Here is a 21,552-nt window from a genome sequence, read left to right on the forward strand (position 1 = left end):
CAAAGGAGACTCAGAAGACTTCAAACAGTTACAACCACAGCCCACACGAGAGCCTCTCTCACCGCCACAGTCCACACACAAACAAGGAGTACTGATTGATCGAGCCGTTCAGCTTAGGCGATCCAGACGTCCTCGGCCTCGGCACAGACACCGACGATACCTTCATAGGCGGATACAAGGGATTATTGCTCGGGCTAGAACTAGGTCCTCCATACCCACATGAGATTGTACCATTTGGAGCTCATTGTTACTAGATAGAGCTCTATGTTTTACACATAGCTATAGTTAGTTTCCTTTCTTATTTTGCTTTGTGCTACATACATATTTTGCCCAAACAGTTGTACCATCATACACATGATTGTAACTCATGGCCTCATAGGTCATTTTGGCCTTTTGTAGACGTGTGTGTGTGTGTGTGTGTGTGTGTGTGTGTGTGTGTGTGTGTTCACACGTGTATGCATGCTAATTTCTGTGCTAGATTCAAGTGGTGAGAAAGACAAGCAGCTCCCTTTTCTTTCACACTGCTCTGCAGTCCTTTAGAACATCTGTATACTGGTCGGCAGTGTGTTAGTAAACTGTGCGCTGGGACTGAACATGGCAATGGTGGATTAACTGCATGCTTCTCTTTCTCTCACAATAGGCAATTATATTAATTACGAAAAAAGTACAAGATTACATGATTACAAGATGCAAGATGGCTCCATGCCATCATGCATAAACTCGCTTAACAAAATATCAGATAACTAAAAGAGTACAAAAGTCACGGCAAAGAAGCAGTAAAGACTACCATATGCCAAGGGACCAAGTCCTCCCTAGAAAGGAGATCAATGTGCTGAATAAGCTGAAGCTACCAATGTATAAGACCTTTCAACTTGGCTAGGCGAGTTTGCACCCCACATGCGGAATCAAAAACCAAAGCATTCCAAGTTGTCCAATTGTGCCAGCAACCCCAGAAATGGAGGAATGGAAACAGAATCTTCATATGTGGTTGTGTTGGAGAAGGGTATTTGAGCCGCGAGCAAATACCCAATCAAAGGGGCGTACTGATGTGCCAACTAAATTCTACCAAATAGTAGATAACAGGGACCAGATTGTCTATGCCAAAGGGCACAAAAGAAAATAGTGATGAGAAGTTTCGTAGTGGTAAGGCGGAAAGACAAGCATCATTTAAGATGCGGCATTTTGCAAGTGCCGCGGCGAGAGGCAATCCACCAACCATGACATGCCAAAGGAAGACTTTACTTTTGTACGATGTCATATAGAACCAACCCTCCATGCTAGTCATTTTCCATCAATGCCAAGATTTGTGCGCACCCTAGACAGTATTAACCTTAGTGGCCAGCCAATGGTGGTCCTTACTCATAAGATGGTATACTTGATAAGCTCAAGCCTTTTCCAACTAGAGTCGACCTGCAAGATCCCAATTCTACCAAGGTTGATCAGGAACGAGGGCAAGGAAGAGCTCTCTAGGCTGCAGTGTCATCAAAAGGTGGTCCCACAAGTCCCAATAACCTCGAGGAATGCAAAAAAGCCTCCTGGCGGTATGGAAAGACATCAACCACCGGCGAGCCACCAAACTAGTATCAAAAGTCAAAGATAAGCCTAGTCGTGCCATGAGATTAAATTTAGGGCGAGCCTCTTGCTTCCCATCCCACAAAATCAGCTTGGACACTGCCACCAATTCCATCTAAAAAGAGTTAGCAGCAAAATGATTCTCCGCAAGGTGCCACTCGGACTTTTGAAGGACCAGCTTCCACGAGCAAACAACCTAGGCGAGTAGCAAGAAAGAGGATAAGGAAAAGGGGACGTCAGCATTAAGAACATACCACTATGAACCGCAAATGGTCATGTTACCATGAACCACGCCCCACTCTTCCAAAAAGAACTGCACAACAAAGACCGAAGGGTATCGATTAGTGCACATGGCAAGAATGAGAGACCACCAAAGAGCAATCATGCAAGTGTGTGCATCCAAAATAGCCCCACCACCCATATTTTAGGAGTGCAAGCATGGCTCTAAGACATCCGCGAGATACCTGCACGTAAAGTGTCTTTTTTCCATAGTATAAAGCAAATGTGCCCAATAAGAACCCTCAAGGTGGAGACACTCCAAGGCAAAAGCAATAAAAAATATGTGAGTGTAGGAAGCATAATGGACTATGCCACTTTAAGATGAACATGGAAAGGCCATGCTTGGGATTTCCAATACATACGCTTTGCCTCCAATTTGAAAGAAATCCATTGCAACAACTGCTTGGCCTGAACATCAACGCCTAGGAGGTAGCCCAAATGCCACGTGGCATTCCCATAGGGGATCACCATCCCTTGCCATTCCAAAGACTGAATTTCCAGATTCAATACAATTGATGAGAGAGGATTTGGCTACATTAATACGAAGACCAAAGGCTTGGTCACAAAGTTTCCTTACATCCAATGCCTTGTGAAGGTTCTCTCATTCTGCTTTGAGGCATTAACGCATCATCAGCTAGCAATTAAGGGAATAGAGAGACCAGCCAGCTGTCCTGTGGTCACCAAGTGAGAAAGCATGGAAAGGACTAGATGGGTCGCTAGGGCAAAGAAGAAGGGGATCAAATGGCAACCCTATCTAACCAATCGCACAAGAGTGAATGGCTCAATGACCCCACCATTCAGCATGACCCGCATAGAGGCATCCATGTTGACTGTGTGTATGATGTATCAGATGGGACATGACATGTGTGGACCAAAACACATAACATGCATGAGTTCTGCCAAAAAAGACCATGCACTCATAGACACATGCAAGCCGCAGAGGAGCAAAAGCACAGATGCACAAACATAGATGTCAAACATCCAGTGGGAGATTCTGCAGCATAAAGGCACACATGTGCAAACATACATGCCATACATGCAGTGGGAAATCCTCAACAACATCAATAGCAAACAGTAAATCAAAGTTAAAGAGTTCATTTTTACTTATTATTACTGCAAACACTGATTCTCAATATATTTCAAAAAAGGTTTCATTTTGATTGAAGAAATAAAAGCTTGGTTGGAATAATGACTACCTGTGAGTTGATTGCAAGAGCATTGGTCTCTGGCATGGGAGCCAAGGCTCCTCGGGGACCTCTGTAAAGCCACATTAATACATAAGTTATCTATCAACCATGAGAAAGCTTCTCAAGACATGAACACCATTCCTAAACCACCTCACACAATTTCTAACTAATATACACATTTGCTGCACAATGCTCTCTCAATTCTATTTTCACAAGGGATCTTTAAAAAGTCATATTTAGCATTTGAGCTTTCTCCATCAGTTTTTCTATCTATAACAAGCAAATCAGATAAATAAGTGTTCAGACTGCACTCCTTCAAATCAAAGTTGATTGCAAAGGGAAATTCTCCATACTTCTTTTGAGGATTTGACATAACAAGATCTGGTTCCAACAGCTTGACTGCAGTTCACATTCAACCAACAGTCAAAGATAGACAAAACCGTATAAACATAACATGTTAGAGGTCCAATATGTGACTCAAAATGATTATCAAGAAGTATTAAACATGACAGCATAACATGTTATAGAAAACGCCTGTATTCTCAGATGCTCTAGAAATTCAAATGGTGCACTTCTTGCCTTCGTTATATGAACAAGCCACAAAGAATTACCATGACAAGCTCTAAATACTTCATCCTTTAACCTTTGCCACTGCCATCCTTGTATTCTGCCATCATCTCCACAGCTGCAGTTACCAACTCATGAAGGTAAGCTTTTATACTCTGTACAATGCTATTTATGTATAAGTGTATCGAAATTTGAAAATAACTACTTTGATTTTCACCAGATTTAGAAGATCCAATGTGGATGCCTGAACGGCCACACTCATTATTGAGCTGGTGTTTAAGCTACATCAATAGTATGAATTTTTTAACACAAAAAACTGGTCCACTGAGCCACAATCTTCTACTAATCCCTGTCACAAAAACTGATTCCATGGCTTTATACAAATCTGCTGATTTTTTCTCTGACTTTATTGAGAGAACATTTGTGCGAATATGGTCTCATGTATGAATTTAGTAGAGTCATTATGAATTCCTCATCATGCCATTTGGATTAACACACTAGCAACATTCAACCGGTTAATCTAGGATATATTTCGCCCTTATTTGGATGATTTTGTGCTAGTATTCTTTGATGATGTCCTTGCATTTTAGTCTCAAAAAGATCATGAAGTCCAACTGAAGATTGTACTTCACACTCTTACAATAGAATCAGCTCTATGCCAAGAAGAGCAAGTGCATCTTTTGCATGGATTGATTGAATACTTAGGGATGTATTATCTCTGCCGAAGGAATCTCAATTGATCCTACTAAGGTCATCCATATTCTTGATTGGCGGATCCCCAAGAAAGTTAAGTTCACGGATTTCCAGGACTAATGAGATGGTATCAGATTTTCTTTAAGGACTATTGCACATGAACCCTACCCACTCCAACTCCAATACAACATGCTCTAGCCCAATTTGAACATAAAACCCTTAAATGACTCGAGATTAATTTCATATCCACACAGGAGCTCTACAGTCTCAAACAATCTATCCATAACAGCTCTGCCAAAGAAATCCATTCATACAGCTCCTCAAAAGAACTGCTCAACAAGGTAATACAGAAATTAATGATTCTCCTTCCAAGACAAGTGTGTTGACATTTGCAATGCACATGTTCTAGTGTTTATAAGTTTGCCAATATCACATTCTTCTTCCAAAACACGGGGGTTGACATTTGCAATACTCATGTTGTAGTGTTTGCAAGCTTGTTGACATCGTATTCCATACCCACTAGGGACGCCCTACAATCTATCCATAACAGCTCTGCCATAACAATCTATCCATAACAGCTCTGCCCTACAGTCTCAAACAATCTATCCATAACAGCTCTGCCAAAGAAATCCATTCATACAGCTCCTCAAAAGAACTGCTCAACAAGGTAATACAGAAATTAATGATTCTCCTTCCAAGACAAGTGTGTTGACATTTGCAATGCACATGTTCTAGTGTTTATAAGTTTGCCAATATCACATTCTTCTTCCAAAACACGGGGGTTGGCATTTGCAATACTCATGTTGTAGTGTTTGCAAGCTTGTTGACATCATATTCCATACCCACTAGGGACGCCCTACAAGTTCAACTCTCAAGGCAATAATATTCCAAAAATGGGAAACATGAAGAACATTATACAATGTAAACTCACAACTAACAACCACAACACTTTGGCTTCTTTAAAATGCTTCTATTACTTAATCATTCAGCACACCAAAAACGTACAAGCATCAATGAAACAAAATCTCGTCTTAAAAGAAACATTTAAAGTAGTCGCTCTATAAGGTGGCTAGGTTATTGAAGAGATGACAATATTTCTTCGAAAGATGACTCAAAATAAGAGGAATTAGATGATGAAACCTCAAAGGACGAACTTGAAAGAATCAATTATAACACTGATGGACAAACCATAGAGCAAATCCTAACTGATTCTTCTTTGAAGAGTGTAACCAAAATGTTAGTCCATGGTAGATCAATTGAAGTCAACAACAAAAGCGAATGGCTGAAATTTCTAGATGGCCCAGATTGTGAAAAAGCTGGACTTTGAACTACCAGAACTACCCACCCTATACAACATAGAAGAACATAAAGTAAATATTATTCATAATGAAGAAGAAATTATAAGGGACCCTTGGAAATTCAACTTAGAGTTGAAAGGAGCAAAGATAACCAAGCAGAATGTTGCACTCTATAAAATGATGCCAGGCAATCTTCCTCCTTATCATATTTTTAAACCAGAGATGTATCTACATGCTAACTCACACCTGAATGCATACTAAAGAAGAATCTCTTAGTAGGGAAAAAAATACCTACCCCAAGAAAGGCCGGAGATTAATTGAAATCTCTTTCTCTAATGGTTCAAACTGCTGGAAAATGCTGAGATAACGTGAGAGGTGGCTAGGGGATGAGAGAGAATGCTGTAGAGAGAGAAATTTCAGAGTTTCATCACGAGAAATGTTGAAAAAATGTTGCTGCCCTGCTCAAACAGCCATGGAAGCTGTCACCTACAGCTTATGACCACCAGAAAGACTGTTGTCCCACCCAATATGCTATAATCTACACCAGAAGGACCTTGGGTTGCAGTCACCTGCTCTTGGAGGGCTCCAAACTACTGCCACATGCTGTATAACTAATCCCTGGTGACTACAAATCACATCAGCAACCTCTCCTTACTCTCTAACACTCTCCCTCTCTCTCACCATGGCTGGAATATAGTTCCACCAACCCCTAAAAACGTTTTTCGCACTTGCATGAGCAAGTTTTACCAAGTGGCAACCTTCTAATCCAATTTTCCTGCATAATCATTGACCCTTAGACTAACATTAATTAATTAATCAATGTTGCCTAGTCCCTAATGTCACCACTGACATTTGTGGCCAATAAATTGGTCCAGGCCCAAATCTAACACCGAGTACCACCTAGTACCTGTCAGGCATAACTCATTATAACTTTTGCCTTTGATACCCACTAGGATCCTTGGCCTGTTACCATGAAATAACCGCCATGCACTTCACATGTGCTAAACAACCTTGTACATTTAATTAATAACTTAATCAAATGCTATTGGCAAGATTAAAGCATCTCAAAATTTCACGTCCCTGTGATAGACCTCCCCCTTGAAGACCTTGCAATCGTCCTCGATTGCACTACATTGTGTCAATGAAAAAGCATACTGCACTGGAAGTTGCATAAGGCATCATGGTCACAACATTATCCACTGTTGTCCAACCATGCCACATGCCACATTCCCCAAAACTTGCTGCAAATTTCCAGCCACCATAAACATCAGATAATACTAAGCATTAGCCCATAACTATTGCTAGACACCCATTGGATGTATCCATAACTCATGTTTCTCAATTGTTCTGACTTCAAAACCATAGTAAAGCATATTCTCAACATAAACCATGGCTAAAACTATCAATGGCATTTACTAACATGCTGATGTCCATGAAACTAGTTATAAACCATTGCAAGATGGATGCTTCAATCAAGCACTACTTCAAAGTGTTGAATGCTTCATCACAATCAGTGGTCCGTACAAACTCTACATCTTTCCTCAGAGCTTATGCAAGGGGGTTGCCTTTGTCGCAAAGTGCGCAATAAACCGTCTATAATAGCCCACATGGCTAAGAAATCCCGTCAACTGTTTCAAGTTAGTTGGCACTGTTAAAGTTGCAATCTTCTTGATCTTGGCAGGATCTATTACTATCCCCTATACAGAGACAATGTGGCCCAAAAGAATTCCTAAAAAGACTCCGAAGACATATTTGTCAGGGTTGAGAGAGATCCCATACTCTTGATATATGTCAAAGCACTGCTCCAGGTGTCCCCAATGCTCATGAATTAGGCTACAGACACAGAAGTCATCTAGGCACACCTCAATGAAATCATGTAGATGGTTTTGGAATGCAGCCATCATCACTTGTTGGAAGATAGCATGAGCATTATAGAGCCCGAATGGCATCACTCTATAAGCATAGGTTCCCTATTCTATTGTGAAAGTTGTTTTGGATTGATCTGCAATTTGGACTTGGTTATATCCACTGAATCCATCCAAAAACGGAGCATAATCTGATCATAAACAGATCACTTGTTGATCTGAAAACTGATCACAAACTCCTACACATGTGACCCCAAAATAATCACAATTTGATTGCAAAAACTAATTAGTAACTAATGCAAAAACTTATGCAAAATTGATCCCAAAAGTAACATACCAAACTGATCATAGACTAATGCAAAAGTATAGTTTTAGTGCCTTGCTGAAACTCAAACTCATCTGCATGCATCTCACAATGACTAGTACATTGAGTAGTGACCTCATGACTGACATACTGTCAGCACAGTACCTTGGAATACTGTTAGCGCACTACCTTGAATACATCTGAGATCCACTACATATGAGAGCTATCCACAACAGGAGTGGAAGTGCTACCTTTCCCTTGAGCATTAGATTGATTGAAATCTCTTCCTTTGATGGTTGAGACTGCCGGAAAATGCTGATATAACTTGAAAGATGGTTGGGAGATGAGAGAGAATGCTATAGAGAGAGGAATTTCAGAGTTTCACTACGAGAAACACTGAAAAACTGCTGCTGCCCTGCTCCAACAGCCATGGAAGCTGTCACCTACAACTTAACACCACCAGAAAGACTGCTACCCCATTCTATATGCTGTCATCTGCACCAGAAGGACCTTCGGTTATTGTCACTTGCTCCTACAGGGCTGCAAACTACTGACACATGCTATAGGACTTATCCTTGGTAGCTATAAATCACATCAATAGCCTCTCCTTACTCTCTAATAGCCTCCTTTTATCTCACCATGGCTAAAATAGACTTCCATCAACTCCTAAAAACGTTTTTCCCACTTGTATGGGCAAGTTTTGCCAAGTGGTAGCCTTCTCATCCCATTTTCTAACATTATCCAACTTATTAAATTAATTTTCAGAATAATGATTCTAGTGCTCAAAAAATTAATTTCACCAAACCAATCATAGCAGCAAAGAAATGTGTTTCTTTGCTTTTGAAACTTATGAAATGTTTTGTAAAGTACCAAACGTTTCTTTACATAAAAAACATGGAGAGGGAACCCAACCAAAAAAAAAAAAAAAAGTGAGTTAGACTATTAAAAGAAGGTTGATGTTAGTCTATTCTTGGGGGCCAAAAAAAAAGTTTAAAATATCAAAAGAAACATACTTTTCATGACCTGTTGCATGCACAGCCTATCACACCTCCCATCTCACTCATCTGTCCTGCTCTGTCATGCCCCATCGACAGTCTTGCACCTGTCCACTTCTGCCTTGTCCTGGGTCCTACACTTACTATCCCGTTTCTGCAACTCCTGCGCTTATCCTTTAGCCGTAGAAAGACTTTGTACTAAACCTAAAGGAAGCCCTTTATAAACAAAAGAAACACCCCCCGCTATCCAAACAACAGTTGTCTTCTCAACCACCATCTTCCCTCTTCTTCTCACGAACCACAATGGGACGTCCTAAATTTGTAGGATAGGCAAAGATAGAGAATATCATCGATGAAAGTAAAAATTGAATCTCCGGTGGAAGAAAGATATGGAGGTATAAGCATTACAACAATCTTTACAAAGGAAGTGCTCCATAGTTGAAACCCCATCTCTTGAATATTCCTGGGCAAGGAATTGCTACTTGTAATGATGACATCCTAGACGATGTGATTGTTGCAGTGGGCAGAGATCCAAACGTCTTCCATTAGGCAAAAAGAACTTGGTTGAGAATTGAAAGAGAAAAGGAAGATGTTCATATGAGGCAACCCCCTTCTACTACAGATTCATCTCGAATGTTGGATCATCTACAGCTACAACAACTCAGCTACATCCTACCATATCTCCCTCTCCAAATGCCAATCTAAGCACAAGTGTATCTCAACTTTCTAATTCTCAAAGCATGCTTACCAAACAAAAGAGAAAGAAAGGGACATTGCAAAAGAGTTGGCTGAAATTGAAGCATGAAAAGGCTAGAAGGGTTGTTAGGTAGTACTTTTTTGAATGTAATGTGCCATTTGATCATGCACGAAAGCCAGCCTTCATCAATATGTTGAGTGCAATGGCAAAGGCAGGTGAGACCTTCAAGCCCCCATCCTATGAGACACTTCGTACAAAGGAGTTGAAGACTGAAGTGTTAGACATTGAGAGGGAGTTGGAGCCTTTCAAGGCTGCATTGGTGAAGTATGGATGTACCATACTATGTGATGGATAGTCTAATACCAAACATTGCCCTCTTATTAATATCTTGGTTTCTTGTTGTCTTGGCACTACCTTCTTGACAAGCATAGATGGCTCGACGGAGGCTCACATAGCACACTATCTATAAGCAGTTGAGAGCTGTGATTGTGGAGGTTGGCCCTGCAAATATGGTATCAATGATAACAAATAATGCAGCCAGTGCAAACTGGAAAGGTCTTATGTAGAAAGGGACTTTCCTCACATTTGTTGGTACCATGTGCATCACACTCTCTTGATCTTCTTATTGAGGATATAGGGAAGCCTGAATGGGTGGCTAATGTGATAAAGAAGGCTGAATTTTTAGTTGATTTTGTATGCTGCAAGAAACATGCCCTTAGTATTTTTAGGGCCAATTGTGATATAGAGTTGCCAAGGCCTTGTAGTACAATATTTGCCTATCTTTTCATTGTTCTACAGAAGCTGGTCAAATGTCGGATTGGATTCAAATGTATGATTGTCGATTCTATAGAGGTGGCTTGCATGGCCTAAAAGGGAGACTCCCAAGGGAGTCTTGTTTGACGATCTCATCCATGAGGCCAACTTCTGGCACGATGTAGAGGCAATCGTCAGATTCATGGAGCCTCTCATTGTTGCTTTGCGGCTTTCTGACTCCGAGGAGTACACCATGTGTCTCATCTATGAGTTCACGGACAAAGTTGGTGGTGCCTTTGATACATGTACACTTATCTCACGCCTTAGATAGAAATATTTATTCTTAAGCTCTTGGTCCATTTTGTATTTTAATTTTTAAGTGTTCATAATTCAATTTTCAATGGACTTTGTAGATAACTTATAGCTTGAAACTAATCTTTCTATCCACTTGCAAGATGGATAAAATCAAGGAGATATGGCAGGATAGATGGGATTGGTTTCATCACCCAATCCATGTTGTTGCTTACATCTTGCATCCTTATTAGAGAAACAAGGGGCAAAAGCATGATGCCGAGCTCAACTAAGGATGGACTTCTTATCTTTGCAAAGTGGAGTAAAATCTTGTGTTGCAGGACATAATTGAGGGGCATTTTGTGGCATATAGAGATCCTCTTGACCCTCACTTTGGGAGTGCATAGGCTAGCATTCAAGCTTGACAACTCAAGCCCGTTACTTGGTGGGAGAAGTATGGTAACTCATGCTCCCAACTTCAACATATTGCATTGAGGGTTTTCTCACAAGATTGTTCGTCAGGAGCTTGTGAGAGAAATTGGAGTTTATTTGCAGCCATACACACAAAGAAAAGAAATTGTTTATCTCCTGAGCAACTCAAGTGTCTAGTTTATGTAAATTCAAATTTAAAGCTTCTCCGCTTCAAATTTAAAGCTTCTCCGCAAGAGAGAGAATCGCAAGGAACCAAATGAGATCAACCCCAACTCCTTCAAGGTGAAAATTCGCTTAGAAGAATTGGTACATCCTACACATGAGGACGATGAGGTGTGGGCCTTGCTTGCAGTAGAGAGAGCACAACTTCGGTATCACAGAAGATCTAAGACTAGGGATGTTGATACATTAATTCCAATAGAAGGTTTCCATCAGGATGGTAGCAGTTAGTGCTCGAGCTAGTGTCACACAAGACACAGAGGATAATTGGAGTGTGAGTGAGGAGGATAAGCATGGGGATGATGATAATGATGATGGTGACATGGTGATGATGATGAGTCTCAGTAGTGACTCACGAGTCATGACTCATGAGGATTCATGATTTTGGATTAGACTCTAGAGTCTTACTTTTTTGGGATTTTGTCACTTAGTCAGTGTAGTATCCATGGACCATTATTGTTTGGACAGTTCATTATATTACTCTAGTTTCATTTATGAGTTATTTATGATGTATCATCATCCATTTTACATTGCTATTTGCACAAGAGCTATGTAAAACGTCTATTCCAATTTTCTTTATGTGATATGTATAAATCAATAACCATGATGTTTAAGGTTTGATTATAGTAAGCTTATTCAAATATAAATCTTTGGCAATAGTCAACAATGGATTATGGATCATGGATGTGTATCGTGTTATTCTAAATTGACTATAGTGTTTTATGTTTTATCACTTTTGCTCAATTCACTTGTTTTTGTTTAAAAAAAAATTCCATAGAGATTTAAAATCTATTTTCCTAGTTTAAAACTATTAAAAAACCTTTTATAAAAAAATCTCGCGTTTCTTATTTTACCCCCTCCCGAAAAAACTTACGAAACATATTTCTAACATTTCATTTCTAAACATTTCTGATGTTATTAGCTACTATGCAGCCAATAATTAAATTGGCTAGGCCAATTTGTTTTCCAAGTATCCTTGAGCATTTATTGACCCTTACACTCGTGGCTCGCATTAATTAATTAATTAATGTTTAGTTTCTAATATCACCACTCACATTACTGGTGAATACATTGGTCTAGGCCCAAATCTAATACCAAGTATCATCTAGTACCTGTCAGGCATAACTTATTACAACTTTTACCTTTGACACCCACTGCATCCTTAAGGTCCTTGGCCTATTACCATGAAATAATTGCCATGTGCATCACATGCACTAAACAACCTTGCACATTTGATTAATAACTTAATAAAATGTTATCAGCAAGATTAAAGCATCTCAAAATTTCACGTCCTGGTGATAGATGCGCATCATACTTGATTCAAGAAACAAAAGAATCAATGTCCTAGATTATCTTTTGAGGTCCTTTCAAACCAGCCAGCTGACAAGCCTAAAGATCACTGCTAAATAATTAAACTGTTGCCAGAAAGTAAAAACTAGTGGGTTCCAAAGGAGGCATTGCAACCAAAAACCTTCACATGTCAAAGCCTGCTCAAGCACCCATACTTGAAACATCAAGAAAAAGTATTGGAATCCCAAGCAAAGACCAGTAACATGTCTGGATCCAAAGTGCCTCCAGAAGATAAAGTGCACATCTAAATGCAATGGAAAGCAGGTATCAACAGGCAGCAAGGCTCTAATATTAATATTGCCTTGCTTTGAAGAACTGTATCAAGGATGCCAAACCATGCTGATGAAATGGAGCAATACTATGCCACCTCAGCAGTGGCTGCTGGCCTGCCATCAACACAGGATTAAAGGAAGTTGCAAATGGTCTTGTCCAGCCAGATGTAGTGTACCTCATGTAAGAACCATACTTGCTTGAACAAACACCCTCCCCCCCCCCAACCGCCCAAAACCTTTTTTTTTCAAGTGTTCCCCTTTTTCAGCTTTTACAGCTTGATTGCTCACTTCAATCCTGTACTCAGCATTGCTTTCTCCACCTTAGTACAACAAATACACTAGCATATTCTCCCATGGCAATTGCAAGAACACAGTTCAATGCTGTATATGTAAGGATTAACTCTTTGAACCCTGTACAGAATCTGGGCAAGAAACTTGACATGTAACATCAGCTGATTGAAAAACACAATACCTCAACAGTAATGCATTGTCACCGGTTCCATAAAACTGCAAATCATAAGCAGGCCCAGCATGCTTCTGCAGTGATAGGACTGGCTCTGCTACCCTTACAAATGTAAACCACAGTAAAAAACAAGAGTACCAGGACTCCGCAAAATTTCAGAAGGTTACATATATCAAGTACATGCAAAGGGTAGCAGGAAGTTACTGTGCTAGCTTATCATGATCCGATTTCATGGTCTGCAAAACAAGATATGAAAGACTCCATCATAACCAGGTTCCTAGATATCACTGTCTTTTGAAACATCTATAAACTCAAAATAAATTTCGAAATCCACAAAAATGTAAACCTACAATCACCACAATCATGATACTTTACCAAGAAACCTCAACCTACAAACTTTTTTGCATAATCTTCTGATAAACCATCATTCAGTGTTAGCTACCTGAAGTTATCAGACTTACTAAACAGCTATACTTTTCACCACTAAAGTGTCATACTCAAACAGCAAATTACCAAGTAAACCAAAATATCATCTTTATATACAGCTATGAGGACTCCAAACCCCTGCTTTAAAGTGTGACTCTGCATGAGAATACTTCACTACAGTGACATTAGCCCACTTAAAAAGCCCTTCATAAACTATTGGTTTCAACGTACGACATCAATCTTGTTAGATGCAGCACAAAATGTTATGTTTTTCTCAAGGCTGCAGATAATATGATTATTGCGCATACATGCTATAATTTCGAGTGATACCTCATACCATGTAATATTTCCACACAATAAAAATTAGTTGGTTAGTTCAAAAGTTAGTTAGTCAAATAATAAGTTAGTAAGATTACTAACTAAAGACTAACTAAGGTAAGAACTAACTAACATTAATAACTGATAATTTTTATTTAATTAAAAATATTTTATTTAGAAAAATCGAGACTCGTAAATCCGATATTTTTCTCGGATTGACAAGGACCGTAGCCACCCTTCATGTAAATTACAACGTGAACGAGACTTATGAGCTATATTAATCACTAGTATTAATGTGTATGGTTTGGGATGGTCCAAAAATATTAGATTTTGGGCAAAACTAGTTTATTTTAGATATTATCCTAAAAAAAGATATGGAGATTTCTAGAACTGGATGTTATTTAAAAGAAAAGGCAAGTGATGTTTTAGTTAGTTTTGAGATTTTATAAAAAGAAAAAAATAAAGAGAGGATTTGTGAAATCGTGTGCGCCGCGATCGCAATCCACAGACAGAAAACAGCACTTTGAACAGAGAAAAGAAAAAGGAGTGAACTAAGAGCTTTCTAACCAAGTGTCTTGGTGTTTTACCCCCCTTTCGAAGCCAATGGAACCATCAGATTTATGATCTGAGCATCAGATCGCTAATCTTTCCAAGATCCCCCTCCACAAAGAGCTCCACTTCTCAGCCACAAGCCCTATTCTCTAATCCACTATAAATATGAGGCATGGGGAGGCACAAGAAAAGATAAGGAGACCCCGAGAGGCTGCGAGAGAGAGGTAGAGAGAAGGATACCCCTCCAAGAGATTGTGAGAGAGAGTTTGAGAGAGAGAGAGAGAGAGAGAGAGAGAGAGAGAAGAGTTACCCCGAGAGGCTGCACAATTCCCTCTATCTTGATTCTCAACTTAGCCATCTTCTCCTACACTCTCCCATCTCGAATCTATTCCGCCTTCTTAATCTTTTGAGTCTACTTGCGGACGATGACCCCCAAGCGAAGAATATCACATACGGATGGCAATCCCATAACCAACAACGAAGCTTCGAGCAAAGGCATCACTGTCAATCCAACTGCGGTTCCGGTTGTAAGTAATGTATTTCCAAATTGATAGATGCTTATTTTGATTATCGTATGAGATATGTTAGACCCATACTATGATGCACAAGTATAGATCATTTCATCTCACATATTCGTAGGATGGAGCTTGCGAAGTGTATATATCAAGGAAAGTTAATTGCACCTAGTTGCATGTGGCTTATTCGTTGATAGAGCAATTACAAGGAAGAATCGGTCAAGGGTTATGAATGGCATAATAATGACATCAAAAATTGTGCATACAAGCGTTAAGTAAATTTTATATAGAATCGCTCGTTGATCCCAAGGGGGAGAGCAGATATGCGATGGAAATGTTATCGCGACTATTCTTACATTGTTTGGGAAGAATGCCATTGGTTTTGTTGGTTGATCGAACATCCTAAATGCTTTTACATTCAACTGGTTGTTAGTTGTTGTTTGGAAGATTATTCCAAGTGCTTGTGGTTTATGGTAAATGCATGGCAAGGGTCTGTAATGACAAGTCGCCATGGGAAAATAGAAATGTTTTCTTAGAAAATGATATTAGGACTGAATGCCTTGTTTGTGCTTGATTCTTAAAGGATTTATTTAAGAAATGATATTTTACACGGATGGATCACCTCCATGATCGCACCGCGAATTAACCCAAAGAGGGCACTGCTCAATTCATGGGCCGAAGGTCGAGTGGTGAAAAGGCCAACCACAGGAATGATGTTTCGCTCCTAGACAACTTGCGGGTCAGTTAGAGCTCTGGACACCCCTTGCTAGGTCTAAAATGGAGTTGAAAACCTTCATAGCTCCCAACATCTGGGTATGTTGGGAGATCATATTCTAGATAAAGGATTGAATTTGTGGTGCCATGTGATTTAGACCAGTTACTTTTGCAAGGCAGAAGGGATACTTCTATTGGACAGAAGCGATACATAATTTCTCCTATATGGGCGAGAGACAAAGATTAACTTGAAGATAAGTTAAGAAACTTGTTTGAATCTTGTTTGTCAATAGATTGCTTTGCTCTGTTTTCGTGTCTGTACTATAAGTTATGTGAACGAACCCTGTTTCCTTAAAGGTTTAATTAATGAAGCTGATTTTAAGCGTCACACATAAATGTGGTAGGACCTAATTAGAAAACTAAAGCTATTAAGGAAAGCGGGTGGGCGGAACCCCCGACGGGTCCGTCCTACAGCAGGGTGGTCCCAGAGAACTAGGAGGCTTCTCACAAGGTTTTACCGACGTCCGACGATCCTTAGGAATTGTTAGATTAGAACCCTGATTCATGTCGTTTTAGGGGACCGAAATAGGACTATGCCCTACGCACAAAGAGGTTGAGCAGTGCATCCCTCTCATTTCCCATTCTCTTTGAACCAAGTGCGGCATAGGTCTGCTTCGGATTGGTATCTCTGCGTAAAATACGATGTCCAAAACCCGACGCTAGAATGCTATTAGGAGACCTTAACAACTAGAAACTCAAATTTCAGATCGATCCTAGTGGGTTCGGTCGTGAATGTTTCGTTGCAAGGCGGATTCGGGAAACCCTAAGCGACAAAACTTGGAACATTCCATGGAAATGCCGAGCAGCAACGCTTAGATTCGTTTCTCGATAGACCGTTAAAAGCGTGCCTGGACAGCTGATGGGCGGGCACCTCACATACCAACATTAAACCAAAAAGATAATTGTCACCCCACTGAGTAAGGGCAAAAAAGAGAGCACACTTTGATCGCAAACTATGTGAAAAAATGACATTTGTTGAGCTTATCCTTCAAAAACATGAAAAGGGGTTGGTTTTGACCAGTTGTACCTCTGTTTTGTTGTGATGACCAGTTCTCAAGCTGCATTGACTGAATTTGATGCATTGATGAATGCGTTTTGATTCCAAGTATCTGCCTTTGCAGGTTTTGCATTATTTTGTTGGCTGGGTCACAGTATTTTCAGGCTGATTTACTGCTTTGGGTCTTTTGGTTGTCTTAACTGCATTTTACCTCTTTTCAATAGTCGTTTTTGTAATCAGCTGTCATCTTTTACTGCATGTAAACTCATGTCTAGTGCAATCTGGGTTATGTTTTGGCTGTACTCTCTAATGATCAAATTGTTCATAAGTGCAATGACACTCTAGTTGTCGCAAAAAACAATAGTGGGAGAGTCACATAAAAACTAAAGTGGTGTCAATAAGCTCCTCAACTAGATAACCTTTGTGTTACCATCAAAGACAGCTCTATACTCCACCTCCGCAGTGAAAGCTTCCACCATCTCCTGCTTACAGCTAGCCCAAGAGATGGATGTCATGCCCAAGGTAAAGAGATAGAGGGCATGGAAACATCGAGTGTTAAGCTCTCCTGCCCAGTCAAAGTCAATACACCCTTGCAAACATAAACTAGAACCATAAGTCAATCCATAAGAATAGGTACACCACAAATATCTTAAAACACAAAGATATGCAATCCAATGTGACATCCTAGGTGCTGTGAAATAGTGACTAAGCAAACTAACTGAGTAAGCTAAATTTGGCCTAGTGTGAATCAACCAAAGGAGTTTTTCTACCACAAATATATAGGTGCGCTCATTGAAGGACTCACAGATCTGAATGAGACTTGCATCCTCAACAGTATGGGTTTGGCCGCACCATTGCCCCTACTAAGGATTAGCACCACCCCACCTCCCCTACTGGGGGATTTTTTGCCCGTGCAAAAAAACCGATTGAGGATAAATCTAGGTCTTAGCTTTTGGTATTGTGCCTCTTGCCTTTGATCAACCCTCATCGTCAAAGTAGCCATCCTTCTAACAATGTTGACAATACTCATTTCTCTTTGGTACATTCTACTACTTGGGTTTTAAAGATGACTAGTGTTATGCTAAGAATTGCTCTTAGCCACTTAAACAGCCCCAAAACATGCTTATTTTAGGCTTATTTTAGCCAAAACCCTAAAACGGGAAGCGGATCGAGAGAGTTAAGTGGGAGAGGATCTAGAACCCTAATTTTCTATAAATTGGCAGCCAGCCCTCCACTCTTTCCTCAATCTCGTTTTTGCATGTTTCAGGTGTTATCAGCTTGCTGCCCACACCCCGTTCGCGGAGAACATCTCAACCCTTGCTCACTGTTCCCTACAGTCTGGCGCTTGTTTCCAGCTCTCCACACACTGATTGCTACTATTTCTGCCTGGCGACTGACTGCTGATCATCTGCACTGCTGTCGTACAACGTGCCACATCAGCAAACTGCTGCGTTTGCAGACCCCAACTGCTGCCCTGACAGTTTTCTCTCTCCCGCTGCAGTCGCTGCAGTTTTTCTCTCTCCTGCAAACTGTCCTGCCTGCGTTTTTAGTCTTTCTCTCTTCTGCAAGCTGTCCTGCCTGCGTTTTTAGTCTTTCTCTGCATTTGCAGGCCCCAGCTGCCACCCTAACAATTTTCTCTCTCTTGCTACAGTCGCTGCAGTTTTTCTCTCTCCTGCAGGCTATCCTACTTGCATTTTTAGTCTTTCTCTCACCTGCTGCCTGCGTTTTTAGTCTTTCTCTCTCCTCACTGCTGTCCACATCAGATCCAGCTTCTCACTGCTGCGTTTGCTGTTGTTTGACATCCGGAGGCTGCCTTGTTGCGATTAAGGATCCGTTCGGAGTACGACATACTCTCCAGCTCATTACCCCTGCCCTAATCCTTGAGATACAAGAGTTCGAGGTTCAGTATTCATTCACTGCATAGTGTGTTTGCTGCATGAGCATCGTATTATTAGTAGTTATATCATTTCATTTATTAACTGTGTTCATTGTCTCTGGGTTACCCTAACCCTAACCCTAACTGTGTTCTTTTATCAGTCTGTGCTTTGTCATACGGTTTCTATTTATGCTTCTGTATTAGGGTATTTTCTTTACATGGTATCAGAGCCTGGTACTCTCTGAGAAACCTAGGTCTTTGATCTGAGAGCTCTTCGCAAGAAGCAAGAACAACAGTAGGTTCAAATAACTTCGAACACATCAACACCGATTCTGTCTCCAAAACAGCCTATGCTAAGAACTGAGCAAGAGTGGCCCGATCAGCTTGCTCCATAAAGTTCCGACATGGTGAAAGACACATCTGAGTACATGGAAGAAAAGATAGGTACGCTAACCTTTGAAGAATATAAAATCATAGTCTATCGACGAAAGAAGATTGAGAAGCTCGACCAAAGGATTGCCCTTCAAGAAAAGCTTCTGAATGAAGGTATACATGATTTTCACTCTTCAGATGTTACACGTAAGTCTAATGATGTTGCAGGGCCGTCGAGACTTCCATCAGGGATGGCAGGGCCGTCAAGACCTCCATCAAGGATGGGCCCCCCTCTTGGAGAGCAAGATCCAGAGTATTTTCCATTTTTTCAAACTTTTCCATCCTCTCCAGTGCAAGGTACTTTTGATTCGCCTTTTGTGTCTTCTTCTTTCACCTCTTCTGTTTTGCAATATACTGATAGAGATCATGTGGAAGAAAGAGTCCAGTCTATTGACTACGGAAAAGGTCCTCTTGAGAACCAATTCTTGTATGTTAACACGTGCCACGGGGATTATAAGAAAAAGTCAGGTAACTCTTCTTCTACCCTTCCTTATTTTCCGTCTACTTCACATAAACAGAATGAATTTGGTGTTCCTTTCACTTCATTCCAAGTTTGCAAGGCAGCATTCTTTCTTCAGGGTATTGCTTTGCAATGGCGGTCAACTTTAGTTCGTCAGAGTATTTGCTTCAGATAATCCGATAAAGTTTAAGCAGGTTTCCTCTTTTGTTTGGCTCACATCTTTTGAGGTAGATGTTATGAGACCATGGCACAAGCTAAGATTGTGCCAATTTAAGAGGATGCAATAAGAAGTTTTGGGATGCTTTGCTTCCTTTTACTTCTTACACACTTGTACCGGAAGGTTGAATACTAATGCGAGGAACTCAGAAATCCATGACGCCGTGAAGATTTGGAATGCGTGATCGCAAGAAGCACAAATGTTGCCAAAATTGATGATTCCTTACTTATTACTGATAGTTCATATTGGGAGGGCATTCTGTTCTATAAACTCTCAGCCATACCTCACAGTTGACAACAACTCCAAACGCACAGTGGGTCTATAACAAGAGAAGCTAGCTTGCAGAGGAAGGAAAAGAAGAGACCTGGGGAGTCTGCAGGCAAGAAGAGAGGGGGTATAAGCAGACGCTGCCGTCGCTGGAAGCGGTAGCCACGATCTCAGGAGAGGCAGAGGAGGAAGAAACCGGGCAGAAGCGCGCCGCAAAGACGGTGCGCGTGGAAGCCACCATGTCCGCTCGAAGACGAGCTCTGTAAGCATCCTCGTCCCAGTTGGTGAGATCGCCCCAGCCACGTTCCTCCATTCCAGCTCCAGTCACACACGGACACTATCTGTGCGTGCGTGAGTGTGTGTGGATCTCTCTCTCTCTCTCTCTACACATAACCCCTGTGTGTCGTAGGCGGCATAGGAACAATCCTCATGGTAGCAACTGCAATTTATAATTATCTAATTATTAATTGCAATCATTTAATTATTATTTTCTTATTAGTTCTTTTTAAATGGGGCACGAGGCACATGTGGGCCACATCACTATCTCACACAAGCCCAAAGTGATGGGATCAATGGCCAAGACTAGTGTGTGCTTCTCGAGGCAAATCTTATGACTTACACAACCACAGCAACCCATGACTAGGCGCTCCGCGCCTAGACTCGCCCCGGCGAGGGCGGGTGCTAGACGCGTGGCACCCGCCCCCGCGTTTCTTTGTGAGGAGGTTGGGGGCTGCCACGTGGCACCCGCCCCGACCTCCCCTTAACTAATAGTAAAGATGTGCACGCCAATAACCTATTCACTAGGATCATCATCATCACTTTTGATTATCATCATATTTTCTTCACCAATGTTGTCAAGCATGGATACTTAAACTCCCATAAATCACGTCATCACCCTAAACTTTAGCTAGATCACCAAAGTGTCCCCTCATGTGAGAATAGACCAGTAAGCCATCGAGATTCACTTATTGTGCATACAAATGTACAAGTATACCCTATAATACAATGGGGTTACAAAAAAGAAAAATAGGCATATTGTAGAAGTTGCACAGGCATTGATGGCTAAAAAGAATATGTCAAAGTATTATTAGTCTAAGACTTTCTCCCACATTTGTAATTCCTGTTATGACCCCTAAAAGAATGTTTATATGCAAGAAGCCTAACATGTCACACCTGAAAGTGTTCAATTATATTGCAAATGTTTATATACATGATGAGTTGTATAAGAAACTTGATCCAAAGGTTGAAAAACATACCTTTATAAGATAGTATAGAGTAGAAAGGGTGCCATTGTTTTAACCTTGTCACCAATAAGTTTAGAGTAGGCAAGAATGTTATTTTTTATAGATGAGTAGTTGGTATGCATATTGTGGAGATGCATTGGATGATGATCGTGGTCATGATAGTCATTTATAAATAGAAAAATAAGAATCACAAACTCTTAATGGACCAGAGATATCATTTGGTAGTAGATCTGCAAT

General features: G+C 40.6%; 1 protein-coding gene and 1 pseudogene across 3 annotated transcripts in view; one reads left to right on the forward strand and one right to left on the reverse strand.

Moving 5' to 3' along the window:
* The window catches only part of DWA1 (DWD (DDB1-binding WD40 protein) hypersensitive to ABA 1), a 62,834-nt gene extending 42,369 nt beyond the window's left edge, over nt 1–20,465 (reverse strand). For all 3 annotated transcript variants that reach the window (XR_015692723.1, XR_015692722.1, XM_087690213.1), the window contains exons 1-6: nt 20,169–20,465; nt 13,442–13,473; nt 13,247–13,339; nt 3,650–3,723; nt 3,392–3,437; nt 3,048–3,108 (exon numbers count right to left, since the gene is read on the reverse strand). Coding sequence is in view for 1 of the 3 variants with exons in the window: in XM_087690213.1 (XP_087546339.1) it covers nt 3,048–3,108; nt 3,392–3,437; nt 3,650–3,723; nt 13,247–13,339; nt 13,442–13,473; nt 20,169–20,384 (522 nt within the window). In the remaining 2 variants the exon portion in view is untranslated. The remainder of the gene's footprint in view (nt 1–3,047; nt 3,109–3,391; nt 3,438–3,649; nt 3,724–13,246; nt 13,340–13,441; nt 13,474–20,168) is intronic.
* LOC148028399 (uncharacterized) lies at nt 9,648–11,193 on the forward strand (annotated as a pseudogene).
* Nucleotides 20,466–21,552: the final 1,087 nt, after the last annotated feature.

Source organism: Lygodium microphyllum, chromosome 12, assembly GCF_053477565.2.
Source record: "Lygodium microphyllum isolate KBCC chromosome 12, Lygodium_microphyllum_v1.1.10, whole genome shotgun sequence".
NCBI lineage: Eukaryota > Viridiplantae > Streptophyta > Polypodiopsida > Schizaeales > Lygodiaceae > Lygodium > Lygodium microphyllum.